Source organism: Hippocampus comes, unplaced genomic scaffold (assembly GCF_001891065.2).
Source record: "Hippocampus comes isolate QL1 unplaced genomic scaffold, H_comes_QL1_v1.1 scaffold116, whole genome shotgun sequence".
Taxonomy (NCBI): Eukaryota; Metazoa; Chordata; class Actinopteri; order Syngnathiformes; family Syngnathidae; genus Hippocampus; species Hippocampus comes.
The window spans coordinates 454,881-473,958 of record NW_017805120.1 but is presented as its reverse complement, the minus strand read 5'-3'; the positions used below and the strand labels follow the sequence as shown (position 1 = coordinate 473,958).

Below are 19,078 nucleotides of genomic sequence, written 5' to 3'. Positions count from 1 at the left end.
CATGTTTTTGGAACGTAGGAGGAAATTCGCCAATATTCCATGTGATTTTAAGGAACTGAAATTAGACTTTTACTGAAGGGTGTTAAATGCACCCAATTCTCGCGATTACCACTCTTTCGTGAGCACGTGAATACAACAAGCCTCAAAACACGGAAGTCAGCAAGACAACTGATGATGGCCGACTTGGAGGAAACTGGAGGATGCGCTCTTATTTTGTTAAACTTCTTTTTCCTTGACGGCTATTATTCGTCCCGACGACTAATGTGATTCCGAATAAAACATTGCAAGGTGGCTATGTCGTCTTTTCGAGCCGTAGTGCTGATCTTTTTGTCGGCGACATCGGCCGCCGTCGCCATTCTCGTCCAAACTGAGGGTAGGTCATGTCTCCAACGGCACAACAGCGCCACCAGCAGGCCATTCCTTCCTCTGGTAGTGATCCCCCTGTTTGTGTAACTACGTTTCCCCGCAGCCCTACCTCGTCCTCCGGCCGTGGCCGCCGCCGTCGTCAGCCTGTGCTCACTGATGGGCGTGTCACTGCTGTTGAGGGACATCCGGTCCAAGGTGAGAGGCGAAGGCCGGACGCTGGGGAGCTTGCTCGGCCAGTACGCAGCCCTCAAGGCAGTGGGCTGGCTGGGCAAGTGGCAGCGGGCCAAGTTGGAGGCAGACACGCTGAACGTGAGGAAGGCCCAGGAGGAGACGCTGCTGAGCCGCCTCCGGAAAAACGAGCACACGCTCTACGGGAAACGTTTTGACTTCGCTTCGATCAAAGGTGAGTGGACACGAGTGACACCACACCTCAACTGTGGTAGTGTTTAGAGGCCAACCCGTACCGCAATGCAATTCTTTCAAACATTTCTATTTCAGACAGTGACACCTTTCGCTCTCACCACCCGATCACCACGTATGAGCACTACCGTGACCTGGTGGGTCGTGTGGCGTCTGGGGAGGAGAGGGTGCTCACCGCAGAGAAGCCCCTAGTCCTGGCCATGACGTCCGGGACATCTGGACCCAGCGCCATGCTCCTCAGCACCAAGGACACCAACAGTGACTTTTTCCTTCAGGTAGCGTGTCACATAGTAGGACTATTTGGGGTCTATTTTTCAGGACAAATTTCTTTTTGGAGCATCTTTCCATAGTCTCCACAAATCTAGATCAGGAAGAGAATTGGCAATAAAACAGGCCAAAGTGTGTGCGGGTGTGTGTGTGTTGGATCTGATCTGATATTTTATGGCACTCTAAGAACTGATATTGTTCACCAGGGTGTGGCGGTGTGCCTGGACACCATGCGGCGAGCGTTCCCGGCCACGGACAGCCTGCAGCGCACCACCAAGTTTTTCTACACGCCGACGTTCCGCCAATCGGAGGCCGGCATTCCCATTGGGCCCAATTCATCCACGCCGGCCTCTTCTCGTCACATGCTCCACCTCTACACCACACCACCGCCTGCCTTCCAGGTGAATGACGTGGGATCTGTATTTTTCAAAAGGATACTTTACAGTACTGTATTGTGCTTTCCAAAATATCCAAAATATTCCCTCGTAATATAACTTTTTTTGCAGGTAAAAATTTCCACTTAAAAAGATTCTTGTTTTTAGATTCCAGTTTCCATCGTATAATGTCAACGTGCTTCTATAATGATACTCTGTTGTTTTGTGTTAGTTTTCCGCGCTTGTGACGTTGCACGTGTGACTTCAGGTGGCGAGCGAGAAGGACGCGCTTTACCTGCATCTCCTCTTTGCGCTCAAAGATCCCAGCGTAGGAACGCTCGAGTCCAACTTTGCCTCCACCGTCTACTACGCCTTCTCCACTTTGCAGGTACATTTGTTGCAAATGTATTTTCCTCACTGCTCCTTAGTCTTGCAATATATTGATGATTGATACCAAGTCAGCCATTTAAGATTCCCATGGTGGAAGCCCTCATTTTCCCTCAGCGAGTGCAAGTGAGGACTCAACATTGTTTTGCACCTTCCAGGAGCGCTGGCAGGAGCTGACAGAGGACGTGGAGTGCGGGACGGTGAGCGGCACTCTCCACCTGGAGCCGCACGTCAGGGCTGAGCTGGAGGCCCTGACCCGGCCAGACCCAGAGAGGGCGGCTCAGCTCCGGGCAGACTTCGGGGCTGGCTTCCGTGGCATCGCCGGACGCCTCTGGCCCCGCCTCAATTTAATTCTGGCCGTGGATTCGGGTTCCAATCAGATCTACGGCGAGATGCTGAGGGACAACTGCTGCAGTGGCATCCCCTTCTACTCGCCCTTCTACGCTGCCACTGAAGGTCAAATGAAGTTTTTCTTCAAAGGGATGTCGATTGTTTTTCTCAGTAACTGTCCAGATTGTCACACCCACGTTGGTGTGTTTTTCATGTCAAATTATGATTTATTTTTATCACGCGATTCCCCATGTAGGTCTGATTGGGGTGAACCTTTGGCCCGAGGAGACCAGCCGGCGTTACCTGCTGTGTCCTCGCTCCATGTTCTGCGAGTTCCTACCAGAAAGCCTTTTGGAGGACGAGGCGGCGGCGACGGCGGCCACGCTTCTCATGGAGGACGTGAAGGTGGGACAAAACTACGAGCTGGTGGTCACCAACGCCGCCGGCCTCTTCAGGTGAGCTCCCCAGTAGAAACGGGAACCAAGGAGTTAAAAGGAGCCAATGAGATCTCTCGTGGGCTAACTCCGATTTTGCAGGAGAGGGATTTAAAATTTTGTGGTCGCTTTTTATTTTTTTCTCGGTTCCAGATATCGCATCGGCGACGTGGTGAAAGTGGTGGGATTCCATCACCAATGTCCAATTGTGGAGTTTCAATACAGGTAAGCCAATTCATGAGGTACACCCGCACACATCTAATTTGAGCGGGAGTCTTTCAGTGTAACGTGCGAAAAGATTTTTTGAGTGGGTTCAGCAGCTAAAACAATGCGAGTGTACCCGATATGGTGAGCAGTGCGCTTGAAGAGGCGCGTGTGTGCTCGCAGGCGCAGTCAGATGCTGAACGTTCGCGGCGAGAAATTGTCGGAGGCCTTGTTCCTGGATGCTTTGAAGGAAGCCGTGGTGCAGTGGCCCCCCGCTCGCCTGCTCGACTACTGCTGCGCCGAGAGCGGGATTATGGGTACGGCAACTAATAAATGATTAGTATTATATATATTTTTTTGCAAACTATCATATTTCGTGACAGAATGCATTTTTAATGCCTATTTTTCATAAAAGTGAAACAAGTTTGTTGTTGACTGCTCTTGCCTACTTTTCAGAATTTTCGCTTCACATGATACGTGATTTGCATATCAACGACCGCACACTTTTTTTGTCTTTTTTTTCTGGGCCGCAGGGAATTGTGTGGGCAGCTGCGACCCTCACTACCAGGTCTTCTTGGAGCTGTCGGGTGTGAGGAACCTCAGCGAGGAGCAGCGCCACAAGGTGACTCCCCGTTGAGTGACTCAAGTGTGATTTTAGAATCGAACGTGTGTCTTGGTCTGCAGCTGGACGTGTGCCTGCAGCGGGCGTCGGCCGTGTACCGTTCGTTCCGCATCAAAGGCAGCATCGGGCCGCCAAGGGTGCAGCTGGTCGGCCGCGGCGCCTTCGCCGAACTGCGCCAGCGCATGATGAGCTCCTCCCTCACCTCGGCCAACACCTTCAAAATGCAGCGGGTGTTGCGGCGCAAGGAGGACGCCCGATTCCTGCTGGCCAGAACAGTTTCCTGAAGGAGGAAATGAACTGAATAAGACTTTTAGGAAGGAAAAGAAGAGTTTTACAAGCATACTAAGTTGTACTTCAGGTAAATGTGCATTATTATTCTATATTTATACATCTCTTGTGGATTTTTATGTATTTCTGACAGTTGCAGCAACTGATGTCAGGTAGGATATTTCGCGGTGGCCTTGACATTTCTGATCCTCACCCCAACCTGTTTTGTTATTAAATAGTGGGGGGGATGAAAGGAATTTATTTTGTGCGTGTTGAAATGTGTGTCAGTAATTCATTTGACTTTCAGATGTTACTTTCGAGCGCGTCCCGTCTGAAATTCTTCACGTTCAAAATATATTGACATAAAAATATTGGAGTCAAAACAAGCAGAAATAGTTGTACTGTGATTGCTTTCTGTTTCAAAGAATTCCTCATGGTAAAAAATACACTGTTTGAATGAAAACGGAAAAGCTGGGAGCCTTTCCCATAAACTTACATTTATGAATATGGCATTTTGCCATGACTAAAAAGCAAAATAATCAACTAGACTGTTTTCAAAATGCTTCGCTCGCAGAAGAGAGGCGACGGCGAAGCGAAAGTGACGTATGCGCATCGGTACACGCGGGAGTGACGCAATCTATGTAAGTGGAAGTGACGTGTTTATCCCAGAAAAGGCTGCCCCCGCAAAATAGTCCTTCCTTCCACACTGAATGCCATTTTGAACGGATCGCGCGCGGTTGGCGAACTCAGGAACCGTAACGTGTTACTGTACGGACGAGAGCAGACCGACGCGGCAAGTTCCAGTCAGCCTCGCTGGACCCTCTGTAAGTTCGCAGTGTCCAGATTTATTCACCCTGACTTCTGTATCCGTAAGTTGACGTGTTTGTCTCGAGCGAACAAGCGCACTTCGGCGGCACCGACAAGTTAACAAGCAGCCCGAGTTACTGAAGAATCGGACCCCGTTTGAAAGAAGCGATCGAATCCGTCTTCGAGATTGAGAGGTTAATTGCAACGCCAATTCATCAGTATCTTGCTCTAGTTGTTTGACCGGTGGAAAATGTTCAGTCAGTGCGCCGTTTAGGCCCGATTTCGTGCGAGTGGCGCGTCGTCGAGCGGAGTTGGGCCTCGCTTGATGCGGGAGCACGACGCTTTTCCACTTTTGTTTGTTTAAAGGCTCGTTCTAAGCTCTCGCTGGTGTCTCACGAGTTCCCCAAAAAGTTAATCATGCACTACTCGGCAGGTGTCCTGACAATTGTCAAAACTTTTGTCAAGTTGCAAGGTAATCAAGTGTTAATTTTTTTTTTTGCCGCCACTGGAATGTTTTTTTCTTTTGGGCACTTTTTGTCTTTATTTTTCTCAATTCCCTCACACTCAAGAATTAGCCAGCAAGCTAAAAGGACACAATTTCTGTTCTTTTATTGTTGTCATAAAAGCTCATTTTATTTTGGCATTGTTTATTTGTCATTGCTTTTTTTTTTAAACCAAGATTATTTTTTACTTTTTCTTTAAAACAGGCAACCCACATGGTCAACTCAGGACACCAAAGCAGGAAGTGGACTTGTGGACTTTTTCGACTTCTGTCAAGTCCTTCATTTGTGACGGAAGCCGACACACTGCGGCTCTCCAGAGAGTGAATGGTGAAAGCTCCGAGACTTGAGTCGCTGTCTTCGCAAAGCCCATGGCAAGCTGCGTTAAGTCCGATTTCCCATGTATGTCCTGTTGGGTTGTTATTAAAGAGCCCGTCGTGCTGCTGTGCAGTCACAGCTTCTGTCGTGCGTGTGTGCAACAGTGGTGGGAGGAGAAAGGTGATAGTTCGTGTCCAGTCTGTGGGAAAAAGTCTCGATCAGTGGATCCACCCCGAAACATGTCGCAGAATGTGTTTCAGACCCTTCCGCAAGCCTCGGTGGCTTCAGAGGACATCTGCAGCTTGCACAAAGAGAAACTTACGCGCTTCTGTTCGGAGCACAATGAGCCGGTGTGCCTCCGATGCAAAGATGAACAAATCCACGCTGGCCACAAATTCCATCCCATCAATAAAGTTGCGAAAAGTCACAAAGACAAACTCCAGGAGGGCCTGCGGGATGCGAAGAAAAGGCTGAACGATTACAATGAGATCAGGACTGGCTGCGATGAAAACGCGGCATATATCAAGACCCAAAGGGAGCAGGTGGAAAACCAGATTAAGAAGGATTTTGCGGAGCTTCGCCACTTCCTTCAAGTCGAGGAGAAGGCCAGGTTGTCTGCCGTGAAGGAGGAAGAGCAGAAGAAGACTCGGGCGGTAAAGGAGAAGTTAAAGGCACTCGACAAAGAGAGGGCCGCTCTCTCCGACACGATCAGGAGCGCAGAGGCACTGCTGAAGTCGGACCCCGTTTTCTTCCTGAAGAACTTCAAGACGGTGATGACCCGAATCCAGAAGCTGCCCGACAGGCCCGAGCAACTCCTACGCGGCGCTCTACTGGACGAAGCCAAGCACGTGGGCAATCTCAAGTTCAGCGTGTGGGAAGGAATGAAAGAGAAGGTGTCCTACAGTCCCGTCATTCTGGACCCAAACACGGCCCACCCAGCTCTCAGCTTATCTGGAGAAATGACCAGCGTGAGTTTTGGAAAAGGACAGCCGCGTCCAAGCAACCCCGAGAGGTTCAAGCGCAGCAATGTGCTCGGTTCCGCTTTGGCCACGGGAACGCACACGTGGGATGTGGAGGTGGGCGACAACGCTGACTGGGAAGTCGGCGTGGCGTGGGGGGACCCTTGCTCCCCAGACGCCATGCAAACGAGAACCATCGCCTTTTGTTCCGGCGAATACAAACAGTTTGATGGCCGGTTCGGTTCCTGGCATCCGCCTGTGAAACTGCAGAGGATCAGACTTAACGTGGACACTAAAAAAAAATCGCTTTCATTCTCCGAATCGCTCACAAACAAGGAATTGTGCAAAACCAACCATTGGCCACCTGTAGCTGGCAACGTGAAAATGTTTCCTTACTTTCGTACAAGGGATAAAAATCCTCTGAAAATAATTCCACTCGCACGTCGTGTTACGACTCAAAATCTGTGTTGATGTTGGAGATGTTTTGTGCCCACATTTGTCAACAGTCATTTTGTATTAAGTCTTATTACCCACTCGAATGGGTACTTCACATCGATTCACATCAAGAAACAAACAAGCAAATTACAATTAAGATTGCCCAACAACATTTCAAGGACTCTTATCATAGTGTCTCGTTGTGGTTTGCCAAAATCCAATAAATCCTAAGTACCGTGAAGTGCAGTATTTATTCTTTTTACTGTTCAATTTTTTCAACATTTATTTTCTTTCAGTATGTGTTTGAATTATCCTGTATCTTCAAAATCATACATGTATCTATGTAGATATAGATATAAAGATCGATAAAGTTGTGGCGACAGCGGCATGGAGGGCGCGCCCTGACGTCACGCCAATGACGTCCTGCGCCGCTGCGTCGCCACAACTTTATCGATCTGTATGTCTATCTACATATCTATATAGATCGATAAAGTTGTGGCGACAGCGGCATGGAGGGCGCGCCCTGACGTCACGCCAATGACGTCCTACGCCGTTTGGGTGGAGCGCCAACGTTGGCCAAAGGTTAAAGATTATTAAAAAAAAAACGTTGGCCAAAGGAAACATGGCGGCATGTGGCCACCGGGAGCTGTGCAACACCGCCAGCTTCCAGCAGGGGGCCAAAAAGGAGCGAGCAGGCTTGGACACGCGACATGATGAGTGGATTGGCTTGTTTGCAGTTGTGGCAGCCGACGTAGCGTTTATCATTGACTATAGTTGCAGCAAAAGCATCGGCCGCCTCATTGACTAGCGATGGTCAAACTTCTTTTTTTTTCAATGCTGTATGTTTAAATATGCTTCGGTAAGAAGTCACTCGTGACACACAATGCTGAAGCGAAAAAACGCAATTGCGCTTTTTGCCCACTAGATGGCAAAGTTTCACACAAAAAAAGTTGACTGATTTCAATGGCCATTCACACTTTGCTTCTCGAGATTACATTTACTTAAATTTAATAACTCATGTTGAGGTCCTCCTACCCCTTATTCACGCGCCACCTCAGCTTTCAAATGAGACAATGAATGGAAAATCTAATTGGGAAAAATCTATAACAAAATAATTTGGGTTAAGAATGTTCAACACATTTTATTGCCCAGAGATAAATCGCTTTGCATGAAATTGTAAATTGAGAGGTTCGTAGTTTTCGAATGGATGGCTCGACGTCAAGAATGGTACTACGCCCATTTCCGGCCGTTGCTCAGGCAGAGCTGGCGAGAAATTCGCGTGGTAAGTCGCACGTCGTCGATGGTCCGTATTCATTTATAATTTTATGACAGTTTTTCACTTTGTTTTTCTTTTTCTACTGTGTGGGGTGTTCAATTAGTTCCCTGATTTGTTCTGGGCCCACATTGCTTTTTGTATTGTTACTTAATTTTCGTTTTGCCGAGTGAAAGTCACATATAGAGTACTCGAAACAGGGCGTAGCTTTCAAGCGATACTTCACTTTTGTTTTCCGGATGACTGTTGCAGTGCTTTCGTTTACGAATAATATAACTGTCGCGGCACTTTGGCTCTCGAGCAGGTTCGAATAAGAGTTTGGGTGTGAAACCGGAAGTCAGTAAAGAGGATGTATGCACAGCGTTGTGTGGCATTCATCTGCAAAGTTGTCAAAAATCGTCTCGTCGCTCAGGCAATTCACAGCGAGGTCGCACCATCGTCAAAGTATGTCTGTTCGTAACATGTCGTCAAGCTGATAATGCACAGAGCTAAATAATGGCTTCAGGTGTTTCGCACACCGTCTTTTTGCGCCGACTCTCCCTCCACGAGCCGTGATCTCGTTTCATCTTGCACTTTGGTTTTGGCATATCATTCATCAAGAAAGTTGACGCAAAAGCTTAACAATTGAACAAAAGCTTCCACTTTGATTTATAAATAACATCACTGTTGCAGCGCTTTCGTTTCTCCAAAAACTCTTTCAACACTTTTAGTTTCATTTTGAGTCTGGTCACAAAACTAGCTGCTTGCGCAAGCAGGAAGTTCACTTTTAGCACACCAAAGTGCCATAAAAGCACATTAAACATTTCAGTTGGGGCGGGGGGGCTGGTGGCGCGTTACCGTGGCAATGGGGACCCTGAGGAAGTGTTATGAGGAGTCCACAAAGAAGCTTTTCGATGCTCTGCAACATAAGAAACAGGGTTGTTGGACACGTACTCAAATTGTGACAGACTGTCAAGATCGCGTGGCTTCAAGCTGGCGTGCCACATGCTTCGATCCTCACCGCAAACTCAAATGTCATCACACCAACAACTCGCACTTTAACGAAAGCAATATGCTTATTATGAAGGCAGAAAGGCACCCCCGGTGGCCCCCCGAAAAGTCAACAACACTGCCCTCAGCTGGTTTGAAGTATTAACAACAAAAAATCATTTAATAATGACTATTGTAATTGAGAAAAATGTAAACGGCATGCATGCACGCGCACACGCACACACAATAAGTTTGTCCAATCCAATGAAATTCTTCCCAAAGTTGAGTTTAATGCGGTCGCCGAGTTATTTTGGAATCTTTACAATCAGACAAGCCGCCAAGTCTCTTCCAGGTTTCATATTACTTGAATAAAAGGTGTGTTGTCTGTGTTACTTTTGAAATCATCGACTCTTACTGCATTCTAATTTGTGCTTTTCTTTCCGTTTGAATTAATAGTTGGTAAAATTAGTGTTCACAAAAAAAAAAAAAACTAGCACCCAAAAAAATCTACATGTAAGTTTTTGGTTGTAAAAGGCTGAGTTTTATGTGCTTTTTTTCCTTGATTTAAATGCGCCAGGTGTGCGAGGTACACAACGAAGGCTGAATTATATTTGAGGACTTGATGAACATGTCACGCAGTCATCATAAAATGCCAGGGGGAAAAAAAAAAACAAGCAAACAAACAAAAAAAGTTTCACAAACAAAAGGTGGCTTTCGGTAGATAAATACATTTACAACTTTAAAAAATATTACATCGTTTCTCCAAAAACTCTTTCAACACTTTTAGTTTCATTTTGAGTCTGGTCACAAAACTAGCTGCTTGCGCAAGCAGGAAGTTCACTTTTAGCACACCAAAGTGCCATAAAAGCACATTAAACATTTCAGAATGAAGACGGTCTCATCCAGACGTTTGTCAGCTTTGAACCTTCTGAGATGAGTCCATCTTCGCGCTGTACAGTTGTGCACTTAAGATGATGAAGTATGAGTTGAAATCCGGAACCTGACACTCCCTTGTTTTCTCGTTTGAGGTTTCACTTGGCAAATCATTAACACGCCACCGGTCCAAGGGTCACAGATTGAAGACTGAAACCAAAAAACGGACGGCTCCAGGAAGTGCAAACAAAACGATCGCTGCACTGAGGCAGACGCTGCGCCGCGACTCTTCTGAGGGCGACCGTTGGAAGCTTGCGCACTTGAGTCGGTGTATTCAGAAGGACCATGAGCAGCTGCGTTACGGACGATCTCCGATGTCCGGTCTGTTTGGGCGTCTTTGACGATCCTGTCATTCTGCCGTGCAGTCACAGCGTCTGCCGCGCGTGTGTGCAACAGTGGTGGAAGCTGAAAGGAGATCAAAACTGTCCGGTCTGTCTGAAGTGGTGTCACTTGTCGGATCCACCGACAAACCTCGCCCTGAGGAACCTGTGCGAGACCCTCTCGGCAGCCTCGGGGGAGTCGAATGACATCTGCACCTTGCAAAAGGAGAATCACAAATTATTCTGCTTGGACCACCAGAAGCTGGTGTGCTTTGTCTGCAGGGATGAGAAAATCCACGCCGGCCACAATTTCCTTTTCCGAAACGACGCTGTGAAAACTCTCCCTTCGGTAAAACGGAAATACCGAAGACTGCCTTTGATAGGTCTGTTTTTAGATGACAGTAGAAGCGATGGCATGAAACAAGTGATCCACATCGAGGCCCAGAGGAAGCGGGTTGAAAGCAAGCCTGAGAATGACTTCCAGGCGCCCCGTTGCGTCCTGCAAGTCAAGGTGAAGGCCAAGTCGTCTGCTCTCAAGGAGGAAAAGCAGAAGGAGAGTCGGATGATGGAGACGATTGAGAATCTCTGCAAGGAACAGACCAATCTCTCAGCCACGATAATCAACACAAACGAGCACCTGACATCCACCCTGATTTCCTTCATGAAGAACGTCGAGACCACAATGACCAGAATGCAGGAGGTCCACAACGAGCCCGTGCGGCTCCCCGCAGGAGCTGCGCTCGACCAAGTCAACCCGCTTCGTCATCAAGTGAGTCCAGTCTGCGGCGTGGAGGGGACATTGGAGGATCCACCTTCAAACTCGGCCTCGAGGAACGTGTGTGAGACCCTTCCGCAACCCTCGGGGGAGTCGGAGGACTTGTGCAGCTTGCACCAGAAGAAACTCCAACTCTTCTGTTTGGAGCACCAGGAGCTGGTGTGCATCGTCTGCACAGACACAGAACTCCACACCGGGCACAAGTTCTGTTCCCTCAGTCAAACCGTGAAAGAAGACAGAGAGAAACTTCACAAAGCCGTCCAGGATGCGAAGGAAAGACTGCACGATTACGACGAGATGCGGGACAACTGCGCCGAATACGAGGCGTACATCGAGGTCCAGGGGGAGCAGGTGGAAGGCAAGATTAAGAAGGATTTGGCGGAGTTTGGTCACTTCCTTCAAGTCGAGGAGAAGGCCAGGTTGTCTGCCGTGAAGGAGGAAGAGCAGAAGAAGACTCGGGCGGTAAAGGAGAAGTTAAAGGCACTCGACAAAGAGAGGGCCGCTCTCTCCGACACGATCAGGAGCGCAGAGGCACTGCTGAAGTCGGACCCCGTTTTCTTCCTGAAGAACTTCAAGACGGTGATGACCCGAATCCAGAAGCTGCCCGACAGGCCCGAGCAACTCCTACGAGGCGCTCTGCTGGATGAAGCCAAGCACGTGGGCAACCTCAAGTTCAGAGTGTGGGAAGGAATGAAGGAGAAGGTGTCCTACAGTCCCGTCATTCTGGACCCAAACACGGCTCGCCCAGAACTCAGCCTGTCTGGAGATCTGACCAGCGTGAGTTTTGGAAAAGGACAGCCGCGTCCAAGCAACCCCGAGAGGTTCAAGCGCAGCAATGTGCTCGGTTCCGCTTTGGCCACGGGAACGCACACGTGGGATGTGGAGGTGGGCGACAACGCTGACTGGGAAGTCGGCGTGGCGTGGGGGGACCCTTGCTCCCCAGACGCCATGCAAACGAGGAGCATCGGCTTTTGTCACGGCGAATACAAACAGTTTGACGGCCCGCTCGGTTCCTGGCACCCGCCTGTGAAACTGCAGAGGATCCGAGTTCACGTGGACACGAACGAAAGACTCATTTCATTCTCCGAATCGCTGACAAACACCCCATTAGGAAAATCGAATCCCGCCGCTTGGCCTCACATGTCTGAGAACATGAAAATGTTTCCTTACTTTCGGACAAGGGATACAAATCCTCTGCGAATAATTCCACTCGCACCTCCAAGGCGCTTCTCAGACTGCATCACCTATCCAATCGACTTAATCCGAAGTATGTTAGAATTGATTTTTTGAATCAGACTGTACAAAACCGATCTCAACACAATGTAATTCTCTTTGCATTCTCTGCTAACTAGTTTTGTTTGTTGTCTTTTCGATGACAAACTCGCTTATCCACGATCCTTTGTGACTGATTTTTCTGCGCGCAATAGTCACCGCTAGGTGGCAGCAACGACCCGCCCAACAGTCATTAGACTTTGTCCTTTTTATCTGCTTTGTATCGTATCGAGTTTATCGTATGCAGTGCCTACGTGAGGAAATAAACAGTTGAGAAAAAAAAGGTGCGTGTGCATTTATTCAGTTGGTATCAGTGCAAACGAAGCAAGCCAACCGCATGCAACAAAAACAATCACACTTTGCCACTTGCACAAAAATCTGTTCTGTCCATATATACATACGTATGTATGAATGTGTGTAAATGGGTTGCCCACCCACCACGCGCTAACGGTCACAGCTTGCAGGTCTCCCAGTTGGCAAGTGGCTTCATATTTTTAGCAGCGTCGCCCTATTTTCTGTCCGCATTTGACATTGTCGCGCCTCGCGCTCGTTCTCCTGCCAACTTTTTTTGCCTCTACTTCCAATTCTCATGAATGACTCCCTTTTTTTTTCTCGTGCATTCGTCTCTCTCTCTCGCTCTCTCTCCCCGCTCAGATTTGCTTCCTGCTGGAGGCTGTCAGCGAGGAAGCGAGTGTTTGTCGGGCTTCTCTCCTCGCCTCTCGTGCTTGAAGGATTTAAGCGCGCGCACATCTGCCTGCTGTCAATTGAGTGCAAAAGGCGCCGATAGTGGAGAATGGCGGACGCGCCAGAGTTGTCAAAGGCCATGCGGAACCCTTCAATGAGGGAAAGCGGCTCATCCTCCATAACGGAGGTGGCAAGTAACCAAGTACAAATACTTTGACTGTAATGAAGTGCTTTTTTTTTGTTTTACTGCCTACATTTAAAAAGGGGCATCGCGGTTTCAGAGCGTAATGACACGATTCAATCAAATGTATCGACTTCAGCCATCTTCAGATTCATTGGAAATTGCGCTGCTCCTTTCTTGGCCACTTGGGGGCAGTAAAACGCAGATATACTGAGAGACGTGATGACGCTCACAAGTCCTCAGTACGCTGCAGTTGTAGTCATTTTTTCATAACGTGGGGTCATGATGGTGTGCAAGCTAGATACATCGTGTTGATGCCTTATGTTCCTGACAATAGTCTTCTATATGTATTGTTTTTTTTGTCAATTTTCAAAAAAAATTGACAAAAAATGTGTTCAATTTTTTTGTCAAAATTGAACAGCTGGATTTTGGGGAGGTATTTTTGTGTTTTTTTTTTTTCCTGTAGGATTTCAAACTTTTGTAGTATTAGTATTTTGTCTTTCTTTTTCGGATCACGGCTACCTGTGGGCACGCTTCCACCTGTCGTCGGCTGCCAGTTGTTTGTTGACTTGTCGGACGTGTTACTTGGGGTGTTAAGAATCAAGTCGTCATGAAAAACATCTCCCGGCTTATCGGCGTAATCCGCTCTCAGCGGCTTTTCTGCCCGCGGAGCCTTAATTCTGTCACGAGGATGCTGTAAAGGGGGGCTGCGGGTCCGTGGTGGGATGGGGTATGACACAAGCTCGAATTTTAAACGGCTCTGATTTGAGAGGAAAAAAAAATACTGGCGGAGCAGCTGTGGAAGGAGACACATTTGGTTTTTACGCAATAAAATGACCATAAATGTCTTTCTTTCACCGTGAAAGTTTTTTTCTAAAAGTTGTCAAGTTGTTGTGGCAAACGATATGGAAAATTATTGCTTCATAAAAAAGCAAACGAGAAAAAAAAATGTTTTTTTCAAATTGTATTTGATTATGCGATGGAATAATCCACACTAAAATTATCCGATAGTGACACCATCAAAAAAAAAAAAAATGACGTTGAGACACAGTTGACCAAATATGGTCAGCTCTATGACACAACGAAACATCTGCCCATCCAAGGAGTGACCAATCAGAGATGGCGAGTTGCGCCCCAAATTTTTTTTATGGACTTTCAGCTCTATTTTGCTGATTGTGCCTCAGGTAGATGCTCTTGAATTCATCTTTCTCCTTTTGAGAATCAAGTTCCCCTTGGCCCGTGTCAATATTGATCCGGAACACACGATGGAAAATGACCAGTATAAAAAAAGGTTCACTGAGATTCCCGTGAGGGAAGAACACAATAGAAAGCATCCATCTACCCGCTGAATACAAAAGCCATGTGCTGATAGCGGCTTCCATGGCTTCTGTCAGCTCCTCAACTCTCCCTCTCTCGCTCTCGCTCGCTCTCTCCCCCCTTCTCTGTGTGTTCTGCTCGCTCTCAGAGGAAGCCAGCGTCTGATTGGTCGCCGCCTCACAGGGAGCGGGATGCAGGAGCTCAAGGAGGAGAGCGCAAAGATGCGATGAGGGATTGCCACGGAACTTCCTTGTTCGGATGGGGGCTCTTTTCGGTACCCTTTTTCCTGATAAAATGGTGGACCATTGGAGTCGCCGCCCGCATGGAGCCCCCCCTCACCGCGCCTCTGGAATGATGTGACCCCACTTGGACGCCGCACCCCGAAGCGGGGCTCAACATGCCGGTGATGAAGGGGCTCCTGGCCCCCCAGAACACCTTCCTGGACAACATCGCCACTCGCTTCGACGGCACCCGTAAGCGCTCGCTACTTCCTGTATGGCTTCAATATCTTGGTTCGTCTATCTTTGCCAGCGGCGTATCGTGACAGGCAGAACAATCAAATGCTCTTCCACTAGATGGCGGAAGTTACAATCAACTTGTGTATCCGCCTGTTGCCATTCATACCGAAAAATAGTTGTTTGGTTTTATGTCCGACCACTTTTTTTAATGACAGCTATTTTGTTTAGTTATTATTTTAGGGTGTGCGCTATTCTCAAGTTTCAATGCGTGCTCGATGACTGCGAAATGATGCGCTTTTTGTACTCTCTTATTTCGTCTGACCTCCAACGTTTAGCGCCCAAGCGGCCACGCTGGTGATCACGTTAAGCCGCTGCTTCGCAACTCTGTTGTTTTCTAGCCGCGGCCTCCTCGAGGGAGCGCGTGTCTCTTTGTAGGCCGCGGCCGTGGGGATGTGCGTGCGTGCGTGTGTCTTGTTTCAGCTCCCCTCCCAGCCTCTGTCGCCGCAAACCCTCGGAGGCCCATGCTAAATTCGTGGTGAAATATGATGCAATTTTTCCATATTGTCCTATTCCATGAGCATTTCTGGTTGTTTACGTCACTGTTTTGAGTCATTTTAGCCCACGGGCAAATTTTCTCCGATGCACTCGTACGTTTGCAGGCACTTGTTGCTAGGCAGACTTCGCAGGGCTCCATCATAACTGCCCCCAAGGAAAACCCAAATGTCATTTGCCAACCTTGCCATGACTCTCACGCGTTCAAGACAAAATGTATGAGAATGACGGTCGCAGCTGGCTGGCTGCAGCGCGGTGCAAAGGCCAAAATGCCCGCTGCTCCATACTCGTCCCCGGGCCAAAATGGCCGCCGTTCAAAATAGCTCCCGACCTGTTGCCCGGGCGACAGGTCGCCACCTCTCGTGTGGGAAACAGTTGGCATTGTGGGTCATCCGGTTGGTCACAGATAGCAGAGATCCGCGCCCCTTTCCCAACAGTGACGAAACAAAAAGAAATGGCTCGGAAGAGAAATGATTCATTGAAGCATCTCAAGTGGAAATTAAAGTCCACGCTTCACCGCAGCTTTACAGATGCCATGTCTGTGTTATGGTGGCCCCCACTTCTTATTTATTTATCCCAAGCGTTGGTTGTCTATTTGAGGCGTAGCATTAAACTTATTCATCAAGCAAACAATGACAGGAAATAATGAATTTTGAAAAATGATACGTTGAGCTGTATAAGGCAAACCACAGCGGTTATCGTTTGGTGGAAAATATGTCAGATACGACCCCCCCCCCCCCCACAAAAATGGATGAAGTGCTGACTCGGCGGCAGCAAATGTCAAAACAGCGGCTCAGACGTGTCACTCTTAGCTCCCGGTACACACACACACGAACACACACTTCTTTGCATATTTTTACACAGCCACGAGATGGTTCACGTTGATCCAAGTAGGCTGCTTCATTAACTTTTCTGTTTTAGTGCTCTCATTAAAAAAAACAAACACCATTTAAATTTTAATTAATTTTCTTTCGCCGAAGGCATTCAATTCTCGTTACTATCGATTGGAGCTTGACACACACACACACACACAGGAAAAAAAAAAAGGCCCAAAACTTACTCTGAAAAGCAATTAGACGATAGATCGACGCTTAAGTTGGCGCCAGTGTCTCTGCTCCGTTTTGCATCAAGAATCAAGACGAGCAAGCGGCGGTGAGGAGACAAGTCACACTGACACATACAGACGCGCGCAGACGTTTTCAACACCGGGCCGCGCAAGAACACAAATTTATTATTCAGGATCATATTTGTTTTTCCAAACAATTGCTTCTTGACGCGCAGCACCGAGCCCATCAAAAAGCAGCTGGCAGCGGCCCAGCTTTTGTCAAGTGCGGTGCAATAAAGTCCTCACGGCACCCCGCAGATTTGCTCCAATTAGACGTCTCTGCATCACGGCTGAGCGTCGCGGGACCAGGCGCACTCCCAAATCTCCGCTGGACACCGCGTCAAGTGTCCTTTTCATAACCAGGAACAATAACAAAGGGGCCCAGAGTGAGGCGAGGCCATCAGACTGTCGGGAGGCTGACTCACACTGGGGAAACGCGGTACACATATCGTCAATAAAATAAGAATTAAAAAAACAAAAAAATAGGCTAGGCAAAAACACGTCATGAAAGTTTCCAAAAATGAATTCCAGCCCGTTGGCCCAGTGAGATGCTTTATATAATGATCACCGAAGAATAGTTTTTTTTTTTCTTTTTACATTTGTTAGGATTTATAGCAAAACCAAGCCGCAGTGAAAAATGTCAAAGGCCAAAAGACACATTTAAAACTGTTGGCTTTGAGAAAGTTTGGGGTCACTGTTTAGATCTACCGAGCATTAGCGGTCGTCTTTTTAGTAGGTTTAGTACACAGAGCTACCTTGAGTGGGTTCCGTGACCACACGTAACTAGAAATGGACGTACTGCAAAGCATGTTTCTCCATTGAAATGAATAGTAATGCCATTAATCCGTTACAGCTCTCCCCGAAAAAGAAATACAAAGAAAAATGAATACAATTATAAAGAAAAAAATAAAAATAAAACAAGTTTGTGTGACCAGCGAAAAAAGATTATTCGTGTGTCAAATTCGATTTTAGTCACATCAAATTTTAAATGAAAAAAATAGTTGCATTTTCATAAATTTTAAGTTTTAAGAGACATTATTTTTTGTTTTTGATGATAGCCACACAACATTCGGACTTTCACTTCAAATTGAGAAAAATAGAGTCATGGCGTGTCGTCTAGAATTCACTTTTTGAACATTCAGAATGTTTTCAAATTTGAGATTTTTTTCCAAATAAAATATGGCATCTTGTCATAAATCAACTCTTTAATTGTATCTCAATTTTTTTTTTTTTGCTGACAAGAAGAATTAACCGGAGTGTGCTTTGCTTTTCCTTTGTCCCCCCCCCACCCCACCTGTCGTGCATCAGACAGCAACTTCCTGCTGGGCAACGCGCAGGGCCAGCGCGGCTACCCCATCGTGTACTGCTCGGACGGCTTCTGTGAGCTGACGGGCTTCACGCGCACCGAGGTCATGCAGAAGAACTGCAGCTGCCGTTTCCTGCACGGCGCCGACACCAGCGAGCGCGTGGCCCAGCAGATGGAGAAGGCCCTGGAGGGACGCCACGAGTACCAAGCCCAGGTGCACTTCTACAGGAAGGACGGTACGCGGTGCCAAGGCGCGCAGCTCGGGAAAAAAAAAAATCCTTTAACTCCTTCAAAAGCATACCGTCAATCCCAATGTCCATATAGGAATATTTCCATTTTAAATTCAAGAATCTCGACTTTTTTTTGTGTCAGGCGTGTCCTTCTGGTGCCTGCTGGACATCGTGCCCATCAAGAACGAGAAGGGCGAGATGGTCCTCTTCCTCTTCTCATTCAAGGACATCACCGACAGCCACGGCAAATGTCAGCACAACAGCACCAGGGAAGGTAGACGCACGTTTTTCTGAGGCCAGCGACGACTTGCCGCCTCTCGCGTTGGCATCTTTGAAATCGCAGGGGGGTGGCAAATCCGCATCGGCGCTTTTTGGACTTTCTCGCTGTACGAGCATGTTTCGCACCGCGGTGTGTTTTGTCGCCCCAGTTTTGGAGGAGGACAAGCGTCGGCGGAGGAAGGGCGGCTCCCGCCTGAGCGAGGCCCGCAAGCGAGGGCGCGCCGTCTTGTACCAGCTGACCAGCCGCTTCTCCCGCCGGCCCAAAGGCGACGTCAACCTGGGCGGGGTCAGTACGCCGCCGCCGCCGCACAAACACGTTCTGCACATTTGGGAAATGAAGATAAAATACGAACGTGTCTGAAGAAATTTGAAATGAATACACATAAGTGTATACATGTGTTTAAAATATTACCTACATTATATCAAATTTTTGGGAGGTTGTTTGTGCAATACAACCCCCTCAACATAACATCATGCATATTTTTTTTTTTTTGTCTTCGAATTTGCCCACCAAATAAGGATACGGCCAAAGACTTTTTGAATGGAGTCGTGTCTGTGGGTTGTGTTTGTCAGACACCTTGGCGAATGCCACCGTCCTCCCACGACGCCGCGCTCCATTTATTCGGCCCCCCACCCCCTCCCATGTTCTATTTTCCTTCCCTCCTCCATCCTTCTTTCAGTGCACATATACGCGTAGGTCTGCTTCTACACCTCTTTGGAGAAAAAACAGAAAC

At 47.8% G+C, this 19,078-nt stretch overlaps 5 protein-coding genes across 5 annotated transcripts in view; all 5 read left to right on the top strand.

The window, feature by feature from the left end:
- LOC109513416 (uncharacterized) overlaps positions 1–19,078 on the top strand; it is a 203,962-nt gene that overhangs the window by 109,611 nt on the left and 75,273 nt on the right. The gene's annotated exons all lie outside the window — the stretch shown is intronic.
- ghdc (GH3 domain containing) lies at positions 117–3,792 on the top strand. Its single transcript, XM_019865817.1, has 11 exons — positions 117–373; positions 470–769; positions 865–1,061; positions 1,260–1,454; positions 1,696–1,815; positions 1,973–2,270; positions 2,401–2,599; positions 2,732–2,803; positions 2,966–3,099; positions 3,316–3,404; positions 3,467–3,792. The coding sequence occupies exons 1-11, from the start codon at positions 295–297 to the stop codon at positions 3,686–3,688; spliced, it is 1,905 nt and encodes a 634-aa protein (XP_019721376.1). The 5' UTR covers positions 117–294; the 3' UTR covers positions 3,689–3,792.
- Positions 5,259–6,939, top strand: LOC109513398 (tripartite motif-containing protein 35-like). Its single transcript, XM_019865859.1, has one exon. It carries the CDS (start codon positions 5,350–5,352, stop codon positions 6,724–6,726), a length of 1,377 nt encoding a protein of 458 aa, XP_019721418.1. The 5' UTR covers positions 5,259–5,349; the 3' UTR covers positions 6,727–6,939.
- On the top strand, positions 7,897–12,501 carry LOC109513388 (tripartite motif-containing protein 35-like). Its single transcript, XM_019865816.1, has 2 exons — positions 7,897–7,972; positions 9,961–12,501. The coding sequence occupies exon 2, from the start codon at positions 10,151–10,153 to the stop codon at positions 12,248–12,250; it is 2,100 nt and encodes a 699-aa protein (XP_019721375.1). The 5' UTR covers positions 7,897–7,972; positions 9,961–10,150; the 3' UTR covers positions 12,251–12,501.
- The window catches only part of kcnh4b (potassium voltage-gated channel, subfamily H (eag-related), member 4b), a 21,744-nt gene continuing 15,855 nt past the window's right edge, over positions 13,190–19,078 (top strand). The window contains exons 1-4 of the mRNA XM_019865810.1: positions 13,190–14,887; positions 17,838–18,071; positions 18,208–18,339; positions 18,494–18,630. Of these exons, the coding sequence (XP_019721369.1) occupies positions 14,812–14,887; positions 17,838–18,071; positions 18,208–18,339; positions 18,494–18,630 (579 nt within the window). The 5' untranslated portion in view covers positions 13,190–14,811. The remainder of the gene's footprint in view (positions 14,888–17,837; positions 18,072–18,207; positions 18,340–18,493; positions 18,631–19,078) is intronic.

Coding starts and splice junctions, on each gene's coding strand:
- LOC109513398 (XM_019865859.1), top strand. CDS start 5,350: ATGGCAAGCTGCGTTAAGTCCGATTTCCCATGTATGTCCTGTTGGGTT.
- ghdc (XM_019865817.1), top strand. CDS start 295: ATGTCGTCTTTTCGAGCCGTAGTGCTGATCTTTTTGTCGGCGACATCG. Junction 2,271..2,400: donor CTTCTACGCTGCCACTGAAG/GTCAAATGAAGT, acceptor TTCCCCATGTAG/GTCTGATTGGGGTGAACCTT. Junction 2,804..2,965: donor ATTGTGGAGTTTCAATACAG/GTAAGCCAATTC, acceptor GTGTGCTCGCAG/GCGCAGTCAGATGCTGAACG.
- LOC109513388 (XM_019865816.1), top strand. CDS start 10,151: ATGAGCAGCTGCGTTACGGACGATCTCCGATGTCCGGTCTGTTTGGGC.